At 42.9% G+C, this 19850-nt stretch overlaps 1 protein-coding gene across 1 annotated transcript in view; it reads left to right on the top strand.

The window, feature by feature from the left end:
• gmds (GDP-mannose 4,6-dehydratase) overlaps positions 1–19850 on the top strand; it is a 180963-nt gene that overhangs the window by 46574 nt on the left and 114539 nt on the right. The window contains exon 5 of the mRNA XM_047587442.1: positions 18372–18564. Within this exon, the coding sequence (XP_047443398.1) occupies positions 18372–18564 (193 nt within the window). The remainder of the gene's footprint in view (positions 1–18371; positions 18565–19850) is intronic.

The raw sequence follows: 19850 nt of genomic DNA on the forward strand, positions 1-19850 counted from the left end.
TATTCTTGAATCTCCGCCAGATATTTCTTAATACCAGTATAATAGTTTAACAACAGGCTTTAAAAAACAACAAAAAAAAAACAACAACGTGGCAGCGCATGCTCCTGTTCCCGGGTTTTCACACCTTCTTTCTTGTCAAATTCTTAATTAAAACACAAAACGCCTTTGGTTTTTTTCTTTTTTTAAATCTCCTCTAAGAGTCATTTTAGGAATGCCCGGGTACACACAGATGAAGAAATGAAGCGTTGTGTGGGAGGAGAAAGACAGGAACAGGAGAGGAGGAGGGTGGTGGTGGTGGTGGTGGTGAAAGACATGGAGGAAGGCGTAGAGATAAGAAAGTGCTAATGTCTCTAATCCACTCCAGATGAAAGCTGTTGGTGGGACGGGGGTTGTAGAGGATGAGGAAGGTTGGGGCCGCCCGTATATCAACCCCGTCCTTTACGAGCTTCCTCGCGGCGTTGGTGGGGACGAGACGTGGCCGTGGAAGTTTCGAGATCGCGCGAGGTCACGAGCGTGCACCTGCGTGACCCGGGCGAAGGTGGATCGACGGCTCTCTTTCCGTTTTTCTCTCAGCCCTTTCTTTGGTTTAGCAGCGTGCCAGCGCGAGGAGGAGCCACCCTGCGCCGTCGTATTTAGATTCGCGTAGAAGGCGAAAACATTTACACGAACGGAAACGAGGCTAAGAAATCGAACAGGTTTCAAGATTTCTAGGTTTCTCTTTGCAGGGCTGTCGTTGTTCCGTAAATCCTGATGGATGGAGTCGCTGTTTGCTAGATTATTAGTGTCACTTTCGCTTATAGTTGTATTAATCCGGGTTTTAGCCCTGATTTATGGTTCCGTGTTGGACGTACACCTGCAGGGAAAAGTGTAACTACGTGTCACGTACACCACCACCACAACAACACCAACCCTGATCAGTCCACAGTGTATTGACCTCGTCCACGTCTCTCTGCATTCAGACAAGGACTAAAAATAAATCCTCCCTCTGTCTGGTTTCTGTGGCAGAAAAAAAAAGTATCTGTTAATTAACATTTATTAGCTCCAACTTCCAACTTCAACCAGCTAATTACAGAACGATGCCATCTATTGGTAGGTATTGGCTGCACGATGCAAGACTTATCACGATACTTGAGTCATCATGATGTTGCAATATATAATATAAAAGCAGCTTAAAACACACGTATACATGTACTTCAGATGATAAAAACAGTATTAATCCAAATGACTCATTTCCAGTTTATTGCACTGGTACAGAAAAAGTGGTGGTGGAGGCAAAACACGACTTTTTCTTTTAAAATCGACATCGGAGGAAAAAAATATTGTGATATTTTACCACATCCATATTTTCTTTCCCACCCCTTATGCCAACAAAACACCCCCGTGTCCATTGCAGGTGCATGAACCAGGCTCCAGTCATTTTAAAGTAAAGCACACACATGCCACAGGTCACTGAAAACATTTCTGGTTCTGGTAATAAACGCTTCACCGTCTGACTATTTCTCAGACATTTTTGAGGATTTATGCAGCTTCCTCTCGATTCACCAGAATTCACTAATTCATTAGTAGTTTCCAAAACCTGAAACCAGACTGTAATTTGTAAAATAGTTTCCTTTTTAAAGCTGCTTCCTGGATTTTTTTTGTGTGTGATGATTGATGAACAGGGCATGCACAGTTTAGGACCAAATAACTGTTCAGTTATTAGTTCAACTTTGCGTCGATTTTTGGAAATAAGTTTGCAAAAATGTGTAACAGACTTTCCTTTTGTCAGACTTTACAGAAGTCATAGCAGTTTTTTTTATGTTCATTTTTTTTAGTTGGTACATTCAAAATAAAATAACTTGATCAGATGCATATGCAAGAAAAATAAAATACTTCCAATAAGTCACATAAATTACCATGCGAAATGTTCGAACATGTTGTGGAGGGAAGGAACATGTTTATTTGGCCCCACCCCCTTATTTTAATATTAATTATTATTAATCTTTCATTATTCATTTTTTCTTCCTCTTCTGCTTCTACATTATTTACATAAAATAAGCACACAATATAATTAATAATTAATAATAATTAAAGTGCTTTACATACCTCTTCTTCCTTCCTGTATTAGAGTTCTTTTCCTAGAAGACAACCTGAAGTTATCTTTGTTTTTAGATGTTTTAAATTGGTTAATATGTTTGCAATAGTCTGTGAACACGGGCGTCACACGAGACGATGGGAGCTTGAAACAGCATCCAGACGTTCTGTGTTTCATGCATGAAGACAAAACTCTCCTCATCTGGAACTGAATTAAGAGTAAATTCTGTTATTATTATGTATCCATTTCCAGATGCATAATCAAAACCCACACACACACATACTTATAATACAGTAGTAGACAAAGATGTATATCATGGTATTTTTCTTCAGGCATAATCACAACATTTTCTACTGGTTGAGAAAGAAGTTAATGCAGTAGATTGATTAAGGATGAACTATTTTACTGTGATGATGAGTAAATACTGTAGAATAATCCCACACTAGTAGTGAAACAGGTTTGCATGACCTCGTGTTAGCACTGACTGCTGATTTACAGCTTTGAGATAAAAATAAATAAATAAATGTATCAAGATGAAATGAAGAAACAGGGACGATTATGGCTTCGTTTATTTATTCATATTTAAACACATTAAACTGTTTTGTCTGTGATGTCAGTAGCAGCTCTACCGGTTACCGTAATAACCGTAGTCTGCGCGCAACATGTTTTTCTCATTCGTAAAAAGGCTAAAGTTGGCGACGCTTTCAGGGACAACTATGGACCGACACGGCTCCTTTGTCTTCTCATTCTCATACTGCTTCATTTTTAGGATGTTTGCATGTGTTCAGAAGCGATTCGGTCTGAAACGGTGTCTCGCGGCATATTAACAATTCATATCATAACAAAGCCCAGCCCCAGTTTACAGCGAAAACAGAACGGACTGAAAGTGGAGCAGAAAATCCAACTTTTAGAGGGAAAAGCCTCCCACAGAAAATGAGCCAAAAAGACGACGTTTTGTTCAAATGTTAAAAATCAAAGATAAATGACTCGGCACACGTACGTTTATAAAGATCGTGCATCAGTGCTCAGCTCTGAATCGGGCTTGTGTCATTCAAACAACACGGCAGACGCGCTCTCCCCCCCTCGTAAACATCTCTGAAGCGACACTTGAGGTGATTCTGCCACTCAGACGTGGAGGTATTTATAACCAATAGGCTCGACTCGTTTCTCCCGTCTATACGACACACAAACACACAAACACACACACATGCAGCTGTTGTGCCACTTCTGTCCGGGGGGGTCCTGGATGGGCCTGGTCTGGGGTTTGAGGTGGGGCAGAGAGACACACACACACACACAGAGAGAGGGGGAGGTTGTGTAAATCGGGCATAATGTTTGGATCAGAACCCCGGCTCCATTTTGGTCGCATGGCTCGGTGACAGCTACCAGGGCAGCCGGAGTGTGCGTCGGTATGCGCTATTGTGGCCAAACTGCGGCCTCGGGTGTGTGTGTGTGTGTGTATTTATGGGAGTGTGTTCTTGTGGTTCATGTGAGTTCATACATATATTATATGTGTGTGTGTGTGTTTGTAAGAGCGAAGAGAGGTAGCACCTGCAGGGGCGGTGGTCCCCAAACTTCACTTCTATTTCAGGGAACGCACAAGAAACATGGATGTGTGTGTGTGTGTGTGTGTTGGTGGCTTCCTCTGCTCACAAGGACAGCATTCATCAAGAAGTGAGTGTAGCAGGATGGGTGGTGGTGGTGGAGGAGGTGGGTGCTGCCAGATTTAAGTGGGGTCTGTGGCTGCGTTTCGAGGGGTGGAAGGAAAAGAAAAGAGGGAGCAGTTGAGGAAGAATGTGCCAATTTGTCAAGTTTTACCTCTCACCACCTCCACCTCCACCTCCTCCTCCTCCTCCTCCTCCACCTCCTAATCAGACGATGCTGGGCGCTGATTACGGCCAAATGGAGCTTCAGCTTGAGATAGAGAGGGGTGGAGGTGTTTAAAGGGGGTCAGTTTGGTCCTGACGGGGGGTCTCAGATGTGGGAGGTCCGTCATCACCTCTCCTCTCGGCGCTCTCGCTTTGAAGTCATCTGGTCCTGGTCAGCTGATAAAAAAAAAAGAGTAGTGTGTGAGAAAGAAAGAGAAAGAGGAAGAGTTATCTGTTGTTTAGGAGGATGTTCATTAAAACAGGAGAGATTAGATTAAACAAAACAAAAAAACACTTCATCTTTATTCTGGTAATCATTATGGGACGTGGTTCATCCAATACAGAAAGCTTCACTGCATCACTGCACAAAGTAAATAGTTTTTTTTTAGTTGTTGTTGCTCCCATAACAGTGACAAATAGAACAAAAATAACAATTAAAAAAAAAAAACAAGACGCATGAAACAGTTTGCAGAGGTAAAACGATTGCAAATAAATTACAGCCGAGTCTGAAGAGTTAAGAGAAACCGACGCTCGGATCAAATACGAAACAATGTGTAGCTAGATGGACAAATACTTTAAATAGGATGGAATTAAACATCACACAGTGTGTGTAAGCAGAATGGCGAAGGGATAAAAAAAGGATATAAAGCGGAGTAGAGAACACAAAAGGAGGCTGCGACTTGCCCAAAAGTAGGCGGTGAAGTTTCTACAAGCTAAAACATTTAGTGAACGCATGAAATAAAGAAGTTTACGTTGATGTTTGGTGTAAAAACATCAGTTTTACAATTAAATCCACAAAAATCAGTGTTTTAATTCAGTTTAACCTCCTGAGACCCGGCGTCCTCATATGGGGACGTTACGTTTTAGGTTTATTCTGCTTCATTTAGACCTGTTGTCCTCATACGGAGACACTTTCGTCTTCCATGTACTGAGGGTCCATACATGTGTTTATTTACGTTTCTAATTTAATATGACATGAAAATTTAACACATTTGAGGACATTGAGATTTCATTGTTTCTGCTTTTCTGTTAAAATAAACAGTTTTCTATTCTCGTATACAGCGAAATAATCCCTGTGTCCACGCCATTTATTTTAAAAGCTGCTTCCTAATCAAAGATGATTCTTATTTCTTAGTTCCTACTAATCCCAAACACCTAAAGATCTTAATCTCGCCTCAAAGAAATTTAGATCCATTCCAAACAAATGCTCGGGGAGTTTAATAGAATTATTCTGCTGTAATCTCTAACGTGCAGTTCCCGCTAATGGCCACTAGAGGCGCCATCTGCAAGTCAATCACCGTAGAGTCCAACTTTACAGCAGAAGTTAATATATATATATATATATATTTATATGTATATAAAAAAGGTGGTTTTAGTTTTCTGTAAACAGTTGGGCGTCCTCACAGGTGCTGCTGGGTGTTTTCCTTGGCCTTCGACTCCACCCAAGCTCCACCTCTCTGACTTCTTTTTTCGGATTATCATTTCTGGGCTGGGTTCGGCCAAGATGAAATTCCTCATGCACGGGGACGGTACAAACAACAAAACGATTCAGGGAAGAAATTTGAATCACACTTCACCGTATAAAGTACATGTGATTTTTCTTGTGGCGAGTGCCAGCCAGTGCTTATTTATTTATTTATTTATTTTTTTTGCATTTTTAATCTTGTGGAATAAAGTTAGCAGTCACAGACAATGAGATAATTAAAGAGACAGTCTTTTAGAGGCTTTGTGTGAGTTTAATTCAGCAGTCTTCTTGTCTTGTGTTGTGATGCAGATGTTTTAGTGCAAAAAAATAAATAAAAAAAAATAACACTGTTCTAACACATGTTCTGAGGCAGGTGTGGAAATCAAGTTAGATGCATTTCTGATTTACCTCATCCCACTTCGGAAACATCTCACTTTTTATTTAAGACTTTAGTCGACATTAAAGTTCAGCGGTTTCATTGTGGATGAACTTGGCTGCAGTCGTGTGTCTGATGAAGCAATCATGACGTTATGAACACACACAAACACACACACAAACACAAGATTACACAGGTAAGAAAGAGTTTTGTCATCAGAAAGAAATTGGAAAAATCTGAGAATGTGAGATCTTATCTGCTCTACAACCAGAAAGCAAACGCATTGATATTTGGTGACTAATTTGAATGTGGAAAGTTTTCCTCAACAGTGGTGCTGAAGTGTTGGTGTGTGTGCGTTTGCAGCGTGTTCAGTATCTTTTAAAAAGTAGCAGCAACGACCCGTCATCGCTTCTTATTCTCATGTTTTCCTTCTGTAGCTGGTTGCAGAGCAGATATGATCTGACATTCCCTGAATTTTCTCGTGAAACCCTTGAAAGATTTTTTTTTTTTTGTCGCCGCTGACATATCGGTTTGTTCTCTCGTTGTGCTCACATTGAAGCCGATTGCGCCACCGAGCCCTCGGGGCGACGCCGCGGCCCCCGGTGCAACGAGGCCCGTTGCCATGTTTACACGCGTGTTTGTGTTTGCGAGGTTACGAGTGAGTGATTGGTGGTGGATGTCCGCAGGGTAGATCGGGCCCGATTGTGGGAAGGCAGGAATGAAGGGCTTCTTCTTTTCTCCGGCGACTTTTCCAGGGAGTTCCAGGGTGTCTGATCCAACCCCCCTGCAGACACATACCTATAAGCCACAACATTAAAACCACTGACAGGTGAGGTGAGTGACGCTGATGCAATGCTCTGTTCTGATGGGAACCCTGGCATTCGCGGGAATGTTACTCTGACACTTTCCTCCCGCCTAAACGTTGGCCCGATTTCTGAAGATTGAAGTAGATTTGCTCTTGATGCGCTGGTTTCTGTCTGGTTGGGATTAATCCATTCTCTCTGAGCGTGTTTGCTCTACACACGAGGAGTTTCCAGGTGCAAGAATGAATTCCAAGTTGTCTATAAACCTTTGGGCTAAAGCGTCTTCTTTCGTCTTTTGTGTTCATGGCAGACTCAACATGTTCTGTTGTGATTGATGTCTCGGGGCGTGTAAACGCACATATCTTATCAGATCATTTTATTTGGTGCCTATGTAAACAGGAAAGTTGGAATCTTTGTCAAGATCAATTAAAAAAAACAAGAAAAAAAAAAAAAACGTTTCTGTAAACGTAGCTCGTGTTGCAAACCAGGCTCAGAAACTGGGAATATTCTGATTGGTATCGGTGTTGATCCAGGCGTTTTTAAAATGATCAGATCAGATTGGACCGAATCCAGTCGACTCCAGGAGAAGACGAGGGAAAACTGCTCGAGAAACTACGTAAGGATTTCAAGATTCCTTCGTTTCTCAAGGAGCCGGTTGACATCAAAGCGCAGATACTCCTCAGAAATCTCCGTCGGGAGCAGATCTTTAGTGGATGTTTTATCATTTCCTGACGCGTACCTGTCTGAGCCTCACTGTTCAGTCAGTTATTTATGTTACACATGACTTGACACATTGTGGAAATGCTCTCAGTTCTGAGCGATTTCTATTAAACATATATTTATACACAGATACATAGACACATGTCGCTACCTAAGTGACTGTAAAGCCAGTGTAGAGCATGAATACAAGTGCATTTCACCCAACGGCACAAAAAAATACTGAGTTATTCAAGTTAACATTGAGTATCAGAGTGCAGGGTGAGTTCGGAGGTAGTTGCATGGTCCAGGGTTTGTGTTGCAAATCTGTACCTATAGGACCTAAGGTCACCAACGTCCTGGTACCAGACGCTTCAAAACAAAACACACACAGGTGGTTGTACTCTTGTAATACACAATCTCTTCATCTGTGTTACTTCAGTAGAGATCTGTAAGTTTTGCCACATGATTCTTCTGCAAAGAAAAGACGTGCGTCTGGCAGCTGCACTGGGAAAAAAACACCTGGATGAAATGATGAGCGTTAGGCCGTGAAGTGATCGCCTTGTGTCGGGCACGCACACCTTCCTGCATTCTGGTTTCCCCCGGACGACACCGGCGATACCGGCGATACCGGCCGTCACCTGCTCAGGAGAAGACGACGCAGAGAAGACTGGGGAGTGAGCGGTGAGAGGGGTGAATTCAAACGCCGCAAGGCAGACGAGGGGGGGACTTTCCAGACTCGTCTGCATAAATCCTGAGTTTGACAGATGATCTCCAACTCTCGGTCTTACCTGCCCTGACACACGCTCTCACATCACGTATCTCTCCACACGTGTGCCTCACACCCTCCCACATCCCCATCTGTCTCCTTCACATCCACCTGATCTGTGTACATGTATTTGTCCATTGCCATAGCTGCAGCAACGCTTGCTCCAACCGAGCAGAAGACGCCTGTAATTAGGCACAAAAATGCAGAGACGGGAGATAGGATCGTACTGATGAGTGGGGGGTGGGGGGGTGGAGGGGGGGTGGATGCATGTCATGCCATGTGCAGATCCTCGAGTTGAAAAAAAAACAAAAAACAACTAACGTTCTCTCGCCTTAATGTTTCAGTTGCTTCAGTTTATTTCTTTTTTTAATGCCATCTTTGAAGCGCTTGTGAAGTTGATCCATCACGTTCCGCGTTGGAACTCAAGACTGTGCTAACAGTGAGTGACCGCAAGTAGAGAAACACCTGAATAAATGAGGGATAAAATCCCTTTTGAAATCACTCTGGCGTAGTTAATTTTTCTGTGTGAAAGGACGGTTGCCAAGAAACATAAAAACAATTTTCGGTAACTGCTCTAATCCCACGGTGAAGTCGAGCTTTATTAGAGCTAAATCTCTCGTCTCGCAGGATGAAGAGGAACAGAACAAATCTCGTCACTTTCACAAACACCGACAAGTTCTCACTGACTGACTGGGCACCTTAATCATTCTTACTTAAATTCAGAGGAAGTGCTTGAAGCTGTTTTTCAAGTCTGTGCGCATGAGTCCAGGGCACTAACATTTTCAAGGATTTTACGTGTGGACGAGTGGGATCCGTTCCTGGCCCCAAATTAAGTTCCCGGTTCTTTACGACGGCTGAGGAACCGTCAGGAATCTGCACTGGACAAACACATCTTGAAATTCCTGCAACTTGTGCAACAGCTTTATCTTTATTCTCGTGAACAATCAGACATGGATTTGCTTCAGATGTGTAGTGATTTTAGTATTTAAAGTGAGATTAAATTCAACCTCTTAATGGATCTAAAATCTGTGCAAACAGAAGCCAGAAAAAGGAGCTTTGCAGAACACGATTTGATGCATTTATCCGCTGAAGCTGGTCGCTGCTGCTTCTTCTGCTGCTAATCAGATTATTTTTTCTCATCTACTCAAGCATTAAAGACCGTTTAACAATCCTGCTTTGCAGAGTGTCAAAGTCATTTAGACGAGGTGAAAACACAATCAGTGATGCACAGATCTTCCCCAGTTTTTATTGCCGGTGTTAATTTTTGCGTTGCAGACAGAAACCTGAGGTTCATGCTTCTGCGTTAATTTGTCACGGAGGCTGCAGCGACGCTTTAGTTTCCGCTTCAGTGTTTCCAGCTGTTTCTCCAACTCTGCAGTTTTTGCATCGATTGTTTTGGGTGAATAAAGAATCTTGAGAGAAGGTTTGGAGATGCAGACATTTGTGTGACTCATGTTTGCACTGAACATGAGTCACACACGCTGCAAAAACAGCATTAGTAAAATAAATTCTAAACTCTTAAAATAGGCACAATGTTACGAAAATAATCACAAAGTTAGTGTCTCTGAGCCAAATATACGATGCATTGATTTGATGCAAGGATTTTTTGCTTGTCTGCAAACGTCTGCATCTCCAAACCTCCTCAGTTCACACTTTCATCAGTGGCAAACGTTTCAGTCGTCGAAAGTGAAGCAGGAACAAAAATGAACCCGAATAGTAAAAAAGACACAGCGCCGACTGGACTAGTGTTTGGTTGGCGATGCTACAGAACGAGCGTGCAAGTAGAAATGGCTAACACTGGTGTCCAATAACAATAATAATAATAATGCATTGGTTTTGTGTAGCGCTTTTCCATTTTATTTTCATTTCCCCCCCTACTGGTGGTAAGCTACCTCAGTAGACGTAGCTACTGACGGAAATGTAGCTGCCAATCTGCGTCTACGGCCTCATCGACCACCACCAAACATCACTCACTAGCATTAACCAATCACCTGGGGGCGAGGTGGGTTCAGGACCAAACGACATACTAGAGATAGAGCGAAATCGAACCATCAACCTTTCAGTTATTGGACGGTCGCTCTACCTCCTGAGCTGCTGCCGCCCCAGATCCCACAGCATTAAAAGTACCTGAAGGGTCAGGACAGTTTGCATCGAACGTTGACATTGACTTAAAATTAGACAGACTTTAATAAGCCACAAGAGAAATTTCTTGCTCATAGTAGCTTAATTATAGTAGTTTAAAGAAGTTCTGTAGCGTTTACTACGAATCTGCTGGAGAATGAGCTCTTCAGCCTCTGTAGTGTTTTGGTGTAGTGGATGGGATGGACCAGTCTGTCAACACGTCCATCGTTCCAGATCAGTTTGTTGATCCTGTTGACGTCTTTTTGTTGCTGGGACTAATCCGCCAACAAACCACAGCCAAGTACAGGACACTCAGTACAACAGAACGGTAGAAAGACTTTACTACTCGGTGCAAACACTGAAAGACCTGAGAAAGAAAGAAAGACTTGCACATGGTTTGATGGACGCAGACGTACAAAGGGACGTCAGTGCACCTACGTCAGTGTAGCAAGTATAACTTGTGCATTTTTATTCAGGACTTTTACTAGTAAAAGTCAAAATAAAACGTCTTCAAACTTGTAATTGAAAGTTGCAAGTCATTCAGGCCTCAGCATTCAGTGACTTGCACATTTGTGAGTTCCATCCATTCCCTTCATTGCTGCAGCCATAAAAAAAAAAAAAAAAAAGAGCAGCTCGTGTAAACCATGTGAAGCACGTAAGCTATGCCTCCTCACGGCGAACGGAGCTTCTATTAATAAACTCTCCTGCGTTGCTTGAGGTGCCCTCTAATTAAAACCCTTTAGACGCTCGTATAGTTTCCGCCTGTCATTGCGTCAACGTTTATTCTTTATCCTTCAGTTGTCACCTAGTGATGAGGAAGAATTTGGTTACAAAGGGATTGTTGATGTGTGTGTGTGTGTGTGTGTCTGCGTTGTGCGCTGCGTCGTTTGGGGTTGAACAGCATGCCGATAATGTTTGAAAGGGACTGACAGCAGCGTGTCAGGTCGTCGCACCTGCAGCCCTGCCTGCAGTGTTGCGTCGGGCCGGAGAGGGTGAGCGTTGTTGTGATCCACTCTGAGAACATTTGGTTCCAGGTGAGAAAACGCTCAAGTAACGAATATCACGTTGCTGCCGGAGTGACGCAGTCGCCCTTCATCCGTGACTCTCCGTGTCACTCACTGCCCACTTTGTACACCTCTCACTCTCCCAGGCGTTATTTTTGAGTTTCATTGTGTCTGCAGGGAAAGGCGGATTGGCACGGGCGTGCAGAGGGAGGAAGAAAAAAAAAAAATAGCACTTTTGTTTTTCTAACAGGTGTGTGTGTGTGTGTGTCTGTGTGTGTGTGTGTTTATGCACAGACGAGCTGCGAATGTCATAATTCCAACAAGACAGAACTGGAGATGGAGAGATTTCCCCCCCCCCCCCCCCCCCTTTGAGTTTCATCACAACACACGATGATGGAGATACTGCTGTGTTTGGAGAGTGGGCTGTTAGCGTGGGCCCGCATACAGCAACAGTAGCTTAGGCTACGGCGCGAAGCTTGAGAAAACACGGGAGACGGAGGCCTCGGCTCGGGCTGTGCCACAGTAAATAACAAGAACCTTACAACAACAGCTGGTTTGGGAATGTACGAACACGGATCAGACATAACATTATCACCGCCTTCCTACTATTGTGTAGGTCTCCCAAAGAGTTGTGACTCATCAGAGGATTCACATGGGCCTCATGAAGGGATCATCCCACAGATACTTGATCAGTTTGGGATCTAGTGAATTTGGAGGCCGGGTCAACACCTTCTCCCCACGTTTTGTTCCTAAAACCCGGGGATTCATTGAATCATCACCTCGGGTTTAGGTACCACAGCCTTTCTACAACTAGATGCGTTTTTGCAATGGAGCACATAGTAAAACTAAAAAAGATTTTCCAATTTTAAAATGTGACTTTCGACTTGAAAGAGCCGATCCCTTGAAGAACTTCCTTGCAAAAGAGATTAGCCCACGTGTGAGGAAGATCCAAAACACGGCAAAGATTACAACCTGTCAGCCCTGAAAGCTGATTGGATTTAAAAGTAGGACAGGAGACAGAGCTAGAAAAAAAAAAAAAAAAAAAGCAAAAGAGGAAGTAGGATGTTGTGTAATCACAACAAATCTCTGAAAGTTTATTTTGTAAAAAAATATTGAATTTAGTCAGATTGAACCAGGACCTTCCTAATTAGACATAAATAGTTTACGTAGCAAATTGCTAATGGAGACTTTATAAGAGGCCGACGCCATTGTGAATATTTATTTCTATGGCACCGAATCTTTACAGCAGTTAAAAGTCTGAAAAGATGAACCGACCGAAGTAGAACGATTGAAGATGAAGTTTGCGTGCATGCAGAAGAAATGCATGCAGAAGAAATGCATTTAATTTAGAAAACCTTTAGCATCGCTCCAACCCTGGACTCATTTAAATCTGCCCTCCAAACTCATGAAACCCGACTAAAACCACCACTTCAAGGTGCTATCGAAGAATTAAACGTGAAGTAGCTGCAGCTCTGGATCCGTCTTTATGCGGCGTCGCCCTCAGAAAGCTGGTGAGCGTAGCTGGGCCGATGAAAAGCGCGGTAATTGATCTGTCTGGCGGTGCCGGGGTTGCCAGGTCGGGTCTAAACCTCTCCCTCTCCTGGAAGGGACTCGGGCCTGTTTGTCTTTGCTCTGTTAACACACGACTGCTCTAATTTCAGTTGGCCTGTAATGTGATGAGTAAAGGTGTAATTGACTGTGGTTTCTCTCCACAAACCCCCACCCATGCACACGCACACACACACTCACACACACACTCATAAACTCGCACTTTCCCTCCGTCTGCGCTGTCTGATTTTTTTTTTTTTCTTCTCCTCCTCGCCGAGTCTTCCCCACCTCCGGGGCATCGCAGCGATTTCTTTATTTGGGTGTTCGCGGTTGGCAGGAATGCGCCGGAGTTTCAGTGTTTGACGACGTCGGCCACAATAATATTGAGAGAATGAGATAGTTCCACTCTGAGCTCATTAATCTGCCTCTTCACTGGCTCTGCACCACTCATTGTTTTTAATTCAAGTCCGTTTTAATTAAATGTTTAGGCACATGAACTAGATCAGGGATTTTTGTTTCAGTCATTTAATCTATTTATAATTTCTCCAGTGTGCTATTTATTATTTTTTTCCCGAGTATTTTCTGAGGAATAATTTTTTTGTTAACTGCTAAATAATAAACATGAACTTTTTAATCTTTTCAACATCTTTGAAGCTTTAACTTCTATCCACCGATTCCAGTCGATACGAGAGCGAATTTATTAAAACGTGTAGATATTCTGTCGTTGATTAAAGATAAATCAGATGTGATTTCACTTTAACGACTTGCTCCGACATTTATAGGAAATTCAGACGTATTATTATTATTATTAACACCCAGGTAGAGCTCAGCGTTGATGGGAATCTCTGCGGTTTATTTTTATTGGTCTGTATGTGCAGAAACAAACTGCTTTAGCCTGGAGAATCTATTCTGATGGAAACACAGCGACAGTGTAAATACTGATGATTGATATGAGGTGGGAAACAGGTGGATCTCCTCTGTTCAGATGCTCTCACGTATCAGCTGTGGTGCAGTGCTGAGCTTCGTTTTCTGTCGTTTTCAGGCTTTTTTTTAGCTGCAGGAGCTGCTTTAAAATTGTGTTGCACGTTGTGATGCATATTCAAAGCGAAGCGTTGCTGCGCTAACCTGGATTTTTCTTTGTTTCTGCAAAGGCGTTTGTAATGTGATGCCACATAAAAACATAATGTGGGATACGGATGAGATTATCCAGAATTTAAAATATCACAGAAGCTGAAATAAGACATTTTTTTATGAAGAATTGTAATATCAGAGAACATAAATGAGCCATAGAAATACAAACATCTATTTTGTGTCATTTAATTCTATTTAAATGTGCACTTTTATTTTCAAATGTGTTGCTTTGACGAGGATTAAACTTCTTCCCATTGTTATACATTAAGGAGTATTAGCAGATCAGTTATGGAGATGATGTCAAATTATGTAATGAATTAATTATAATAATAATACGAATAATATTACGGGCAATAAAATAATATTATTATTATTTGATAATAATAACAAATAATAAATAAATGTATTGTTTATTTATTTATTTATTTAGTTAAGGCAATAATGACATTTGAGGAGTAAATATACAAACACAGAAACATCCATTCTCCTTTTGTCTATCGTCTAAATAAATATATAAAACTTTTACATGTCACATGTTAATCTCTATATTGTTATGTAACTTTTCTTGACGCACAATGGGCCCATTCTTCTTCTCCTTTGCACATACGACTTAATACCTACACATTATGATGATGTGTGTGAGTGTGTGTGTGTACGGCCATGCAGGTATGCAGCGAAGGCCACGGCTGAATAAATGTAGCTCATATTTATACATGTGTCAGGACACAGTCTGACACCGAGCACACACACACACACACACACACACAAACACACACACACACTTACGGAGTCACATTCCCTGTCTTCAAGCATGCATTTCTTCTTCTGCAGCAGCAGCAGCAGCAGCAGCAGCAGCAGCCGCCGCCTTGTGCGAGCAGGAGGAAACGAAAGCCCCCGAACGCTGCACATATATCCTGAACATTTTTTTAATTTTTTTTTTTTCTTGGGTCGGGCGGGATATGTGCTCGGCAGCGGTGGACCCCCAATGCTGACAGAGCCTGGCCGGCTTCCCAGAACAGAACAATATCTGCCAGGTCTGCCGAAGAAGGGGGCCCCTGCAGCAGCCAAACTCCCCCAGCCCACCCCTCCAGACGCACACACAATCACACAAACGTCTGGCCTTTAAACCGTCAGCGCTCAGGCCCTGCCTTACATAAAGACAGAGAATGGAGGCATTAAGGCAATTTGTTTGATTTAAGTTGTCAAGGCGTCCTGGACTCTGCCCCCCTCTCAGCTGGTTTTGATACCCGGTGTGAGCTCGAGCCGAGGAGTGGGCTCACCCACACACAGACAACAGGACAGAGGGGGGGGGGGGTCTCAGTGTGGGACGTGAGGCATAAAATATGGTTTATGAGGTCCAGGGAGAGTGAGCAGTCTTTTTTTTTTTATTATTCTTGTGTGTGTCTGTTGGAGAAGTCTGTCTTCTCTCCTGGTTTCCGTGGTTTGTGGAGGAAAACTCGTTGTTTGTGATATTCTGCTGATAAATGAATCAGTAGAATTAATGGAGCTGGAGTAGAAACGTGCAGAGGGTTTGTGAGTCAGTCTCTGTGTAACTCATTTTTTGGTCATCACGGTGTTTTGTTTTTTTTTGCTCTAATTATTTAGCTGACTAACTTCCTTGACTGCGTCGACAGCGAGTAGGTGTAAACGTATGATGAAACGTAAACTAGTTTAACCGGACTGTCCGCTGCAAACACTTACATTACCAACGTGCAACATGTCGCAACAACTCACTGAGGTGAAGCCAGGTCGACGGATGGATGGATGGATGGATGGATGGATGGATGGATGGATGGGATTAACCCTAAAGACCCAGTTAGATGAGCAATGGGAAATAATCACACGCCAACTTCCAGGTCTGAACGTTGAAGCTCATGCAAAAAAAATAAAACTGCAGTTCATCAAGTGGCCACTTGAGGCTCCAAAAAGGGAGTAAATCCCGATAGACCCCCATGATAAACATGTTCACACACACCTGGTACAAAAACTTATTTTTCACTATTCATCACAACTGTAATGGGGCAACATTTGTTTGTTAAATTTTAAATTTTAAGGTTTAAAATTTTGCAAATTTAAGGATATTTTTTAGGTTCAGAATCCAGTAGGTGACACCTCGATGGGTTTGTCCATAGTATAAACAGTCAGTGGATTTAACTGGGGTCCTATTATGACCAATTGGGTTTGCACTTAACTTACTGATCTCTAGCTGCACCACTGCCCATCTGAACCTTTTATTCATTTAGTTGAATTCAGCTGTTTTCAGTACAGTGAGTAGGGCTGAATGCAATCAAAAACAGAAGATGTTAAATAAATAACTGTAAAAGATCAGACTTGGCTCAAAACCTGATATAGATCAGATCTTAAAAAACAAACAAACAAACAAAAAAAACAACGAGATTGGCCCCAATACCAGTCAGAACATCCCAAACTGATTATTTTTACAATAATGTAATTCTTTAAAGACATTTTTATTAATTCAGTTAAAGAAGCTCAATGTTAAAACCTTTAAAATTGATTAAAATAAATGAATAAATCACAAAAACGGAATTTTAAAGAATCACTTTAGACTCTAGCAAGTTGAAATTGGACTTTAGGCAAAAATTATTACTTAATAATTAAAAATAAAAGGAGATTTTGTACCGTCGTCAACTTCCCTCTGAGCTCATAATGTTCAGTCCCATTTTTTTAACCTTTTGAATATTCATCTTTGTGTCTGATTCTGTTGGACAGCTGTTGCTGTTGCTGTTGTGGACATAGGCTGCAGCTATAGATGCATCTATGTAACGTTACAGTGCGAGTCTGTGTAAATATCCCTCTCACTTTCTCTTGTAAATGATGTAAATGTAAATGAAAATGCCAGCATGCAAAGTCAAAGCGAGAGTGGAGCGTCACAGGTAATTACACTGAGCCGTGGAGTGTAATTGAACCTGATCAAACTTGCTCACTGTGTGCGCGAGTGTGTGTGTGTGTGTGTGTGTGTGTGTGTGTGTGTGTGTGTGTGTGTGTGTGTGTGTGTGTGTGTGTGTGTGTGTGTGTGTGTGTGTGTGCGCTCGCTGAGTGGAATAGAGGCCCAGTGTTCCCGGGCCCCGGCTTTAAATAAGGGGCCTTTATCTGGCCGTGTGTACAGTGCTGGTGTGAAAGCACTAAAGGGCCGAAGCGTTTCCTCGGTACAGACGTGGCTCACGCCGCTCGCTCCAGGTGTGGTGACCACTAACCAGCACGGCTTTTAACCGTCACGCCTGATTTGGAGGCGGAGGCCGACTTGGCAAACGCACACAAGCGCATACAGTCCGAGCACAGCGTCACACACACACACACACACACACACACACACACACACACACAGAATCATGCATGTGCACATCCATTTCTAATTTAAACTTAATTCCCCCCCCCCAAGCCTTCGTTAAGTTTCCTCCCTCTTTGGCCCTCAGCGGCGGTAACAGGAATTCTGGGAGTTGGAGTATTAAGTTTGAGGTCTGACCTTTCCGATCTGCTCCGATGGGCTCCGCAAACACTCCCGACTTTTATTAGATTTTGAACGACTTTGTGCGAAACCGTCGTCCGTAATTGGAGAACGTGTTTGTGCAGTGGAACTCAGTTTTGGTTCGTCAGTGCAGAATTAAGACGGAGACGACACTGAAACCTGCAGGTCCTGCAGCGGCTACTAGAGCAAATCAATCCCCACTGATCTTTGCATCTTTACATCCGAAAACTTTTTTGGTCTCTGTGGCTAATTTCTCCATTAACGACAACTGTCAGATAAATGACGTGTTTAAAAGCAAAAACCTTTTTCACAAGTTTTTTTTGTTTGTTTGTTTGTTTTGTGGCGTAAAGATAAGATTATACTTTATTTATCCCCATTGGGGGAAATTTAAATGCTGCAGTACCACAAGACAACAGACACTAAAAACACAAGAACAAAATAACAGCAGTTGTGGCTAAAGTGACTATGAAAACAGACTACGTATCAGCTCAGTGAGGTCTAGGGATCAGCATCGAGAACCGATTCTAACCGGTTCAGTTCATCGCTGTCATTAGCATTCATCCTTATCGATTCTTTTTCGTGCAGAAGGTGGTGTTAATGTTCGTAAAAGTTGGAAGAAGAAGCCGAATTTGATGATCTCCGGTCGTCTAGCGCAGCCAATCGCCAAGTCTCCGCAGAGCAGAGCTAGCGAGGATCCAGGGACCAATTTCCTATTTTGTTTTCTTACACAAGCGCTTATCTCTTGTTTAGAAACTCAATAATAAAAATTTCTGTTGTTTACATGAAAGAATGAGAATCGGCTTTATTGGCCAAGCATGTGTGCACACACAAGGAATTTGGTAATTTTGCCCAGTGGTGCAAGAAAAATACTTGAATAAAAGCATAAAAATACACGAAACCGTGAACCTTTTTCGAAACCAAATATTCACAGGAGGAATCGATGAGAGAAACGTTAAAGGGGGGTTGGGATGATCCTTGTCGTGCAAATATTTTGTCCTTCACCCTCCTCCTCCCTTTTTTTTGTCCTAGATCTCCTTCGAGCTGGCCGAGTACACCGCCAACGTGGACGGCGTCGGGACGCTGCGCCTCCTGGACGCCATCAAGACGTGCGGCCTGACGGACAGCGTCAAATTCTACCAGGCCTCCACCAGCGAGCTGTACGGAAAAGTCCAGGAGATCCCTCAGAAGGAAACCACTCCCTTCTACCCCCGCTCACCTTACGGTAACACGCACACACGGATACGTCATGTAGATCCACACTAAACCCTTTTCCCTACCAGACACTCGCACATCGCCATGTAAGGGCATACAAACACGGATCGCTTGATGCCTCTGCAGCACTTTTTTTTTTTTAACCTGCTGTGTATTTGTGTGTGTACATATATATATATATATATGTGTGTGTGTGTGTGTGAATTCATGAGGAGGGGGGGGGGGCCTCCGGTGCCCAGGTTTGAGCTCTCCACACACCCCGAGGCCAAACTTCTCGCTGAGGACTGGAGTGGCTCTCACTTTAACAAAGACACCTTTATATCCCAGCACTCAGCACTCACTTTCAACACACACACACACACACACACGCGGACACACACACGGATACACACACGGATACACACAGAGGCTGTACACGTGTGTCAGCGATCGGGTTTCATGTTCCCTGTTGTCTAAATGCTCTCTCCTCGCCCGACACTTTCCCCATCTGTCAGCACTCAGCGCGAGGCTGCATGGGAGGCGCATACCATCCCGAGGAGGGCTGCTCCTCTTTATTAATTAGGGAGGGAGGTGGCGGGAGGCGGGTGGCGGGTGAAGGGAGGTTGCCATGGTGACCTCCCTTCACCTCAAGTGTGCATCCCGACCTGCAGGCTTAATCAACGGGCGCCTCCCTTCATTTTTTTTGCTTTGGCATTCGCCTCGTCACTGGAGGAGGAGGAGGAGGAGGAGGAGGAGGAGGAGGAGGAGGAGGAGGAGAAGTTTTTGTGCAAGTCTGCTTTAGGTCAATCAGCCTCAACTTATGACTTATGATTTGCAATAAAACATGTTGCGTAGTTTTACGATTGTGATTCTCTCAAACGTTGTTGCGTTTTCAGGGCTCGGAGATGAGGAGTCAAAGTTCCTCTTCGCTCAGGTTGTCATTTCAACTTCATTCACGTAGAGGATGAAATCGTTGCAGTATAGTTGAAACAGACTAAGAGATATTGAAATGACAGCTTCTGAATTTATCAGGGTTTTATCTTGACTGAGGAAAAACCTGGAATGCTTTTTAATGAAAAGCATCACTGCAGATGTTTGATAATGTTGTGCAAGAAACACGCGGAAGATTTGTGTTCACTTTAATGCATGAGTGACGGCTCAATTAATCTCAAATAATTTCTTATGATACTTATTATTCATCTATAAAGATATTCTGGGTGAACCACCAGATCACGTTTCCAACTGGATTTGTCTGTCCCACATGCTCAGACTGAGCTGAACCATAATTTAAACTTATTATTAGCACAATTATGAATG

Source organism: Mugil cephalus, chromosome 6, assembly GCF_022458985.1.
Source record: "Mugil cephalus isolate CIBA_MC_2020 chromosome 6, CIBA_Mcephalus_1.1, whole genome shotgun sequence".
NCBI lineage: Eukaryota > Metazoa > Chordata > Actinopteri > Mugiliformes > Mugilidae > Mugil > Mugil cephalus.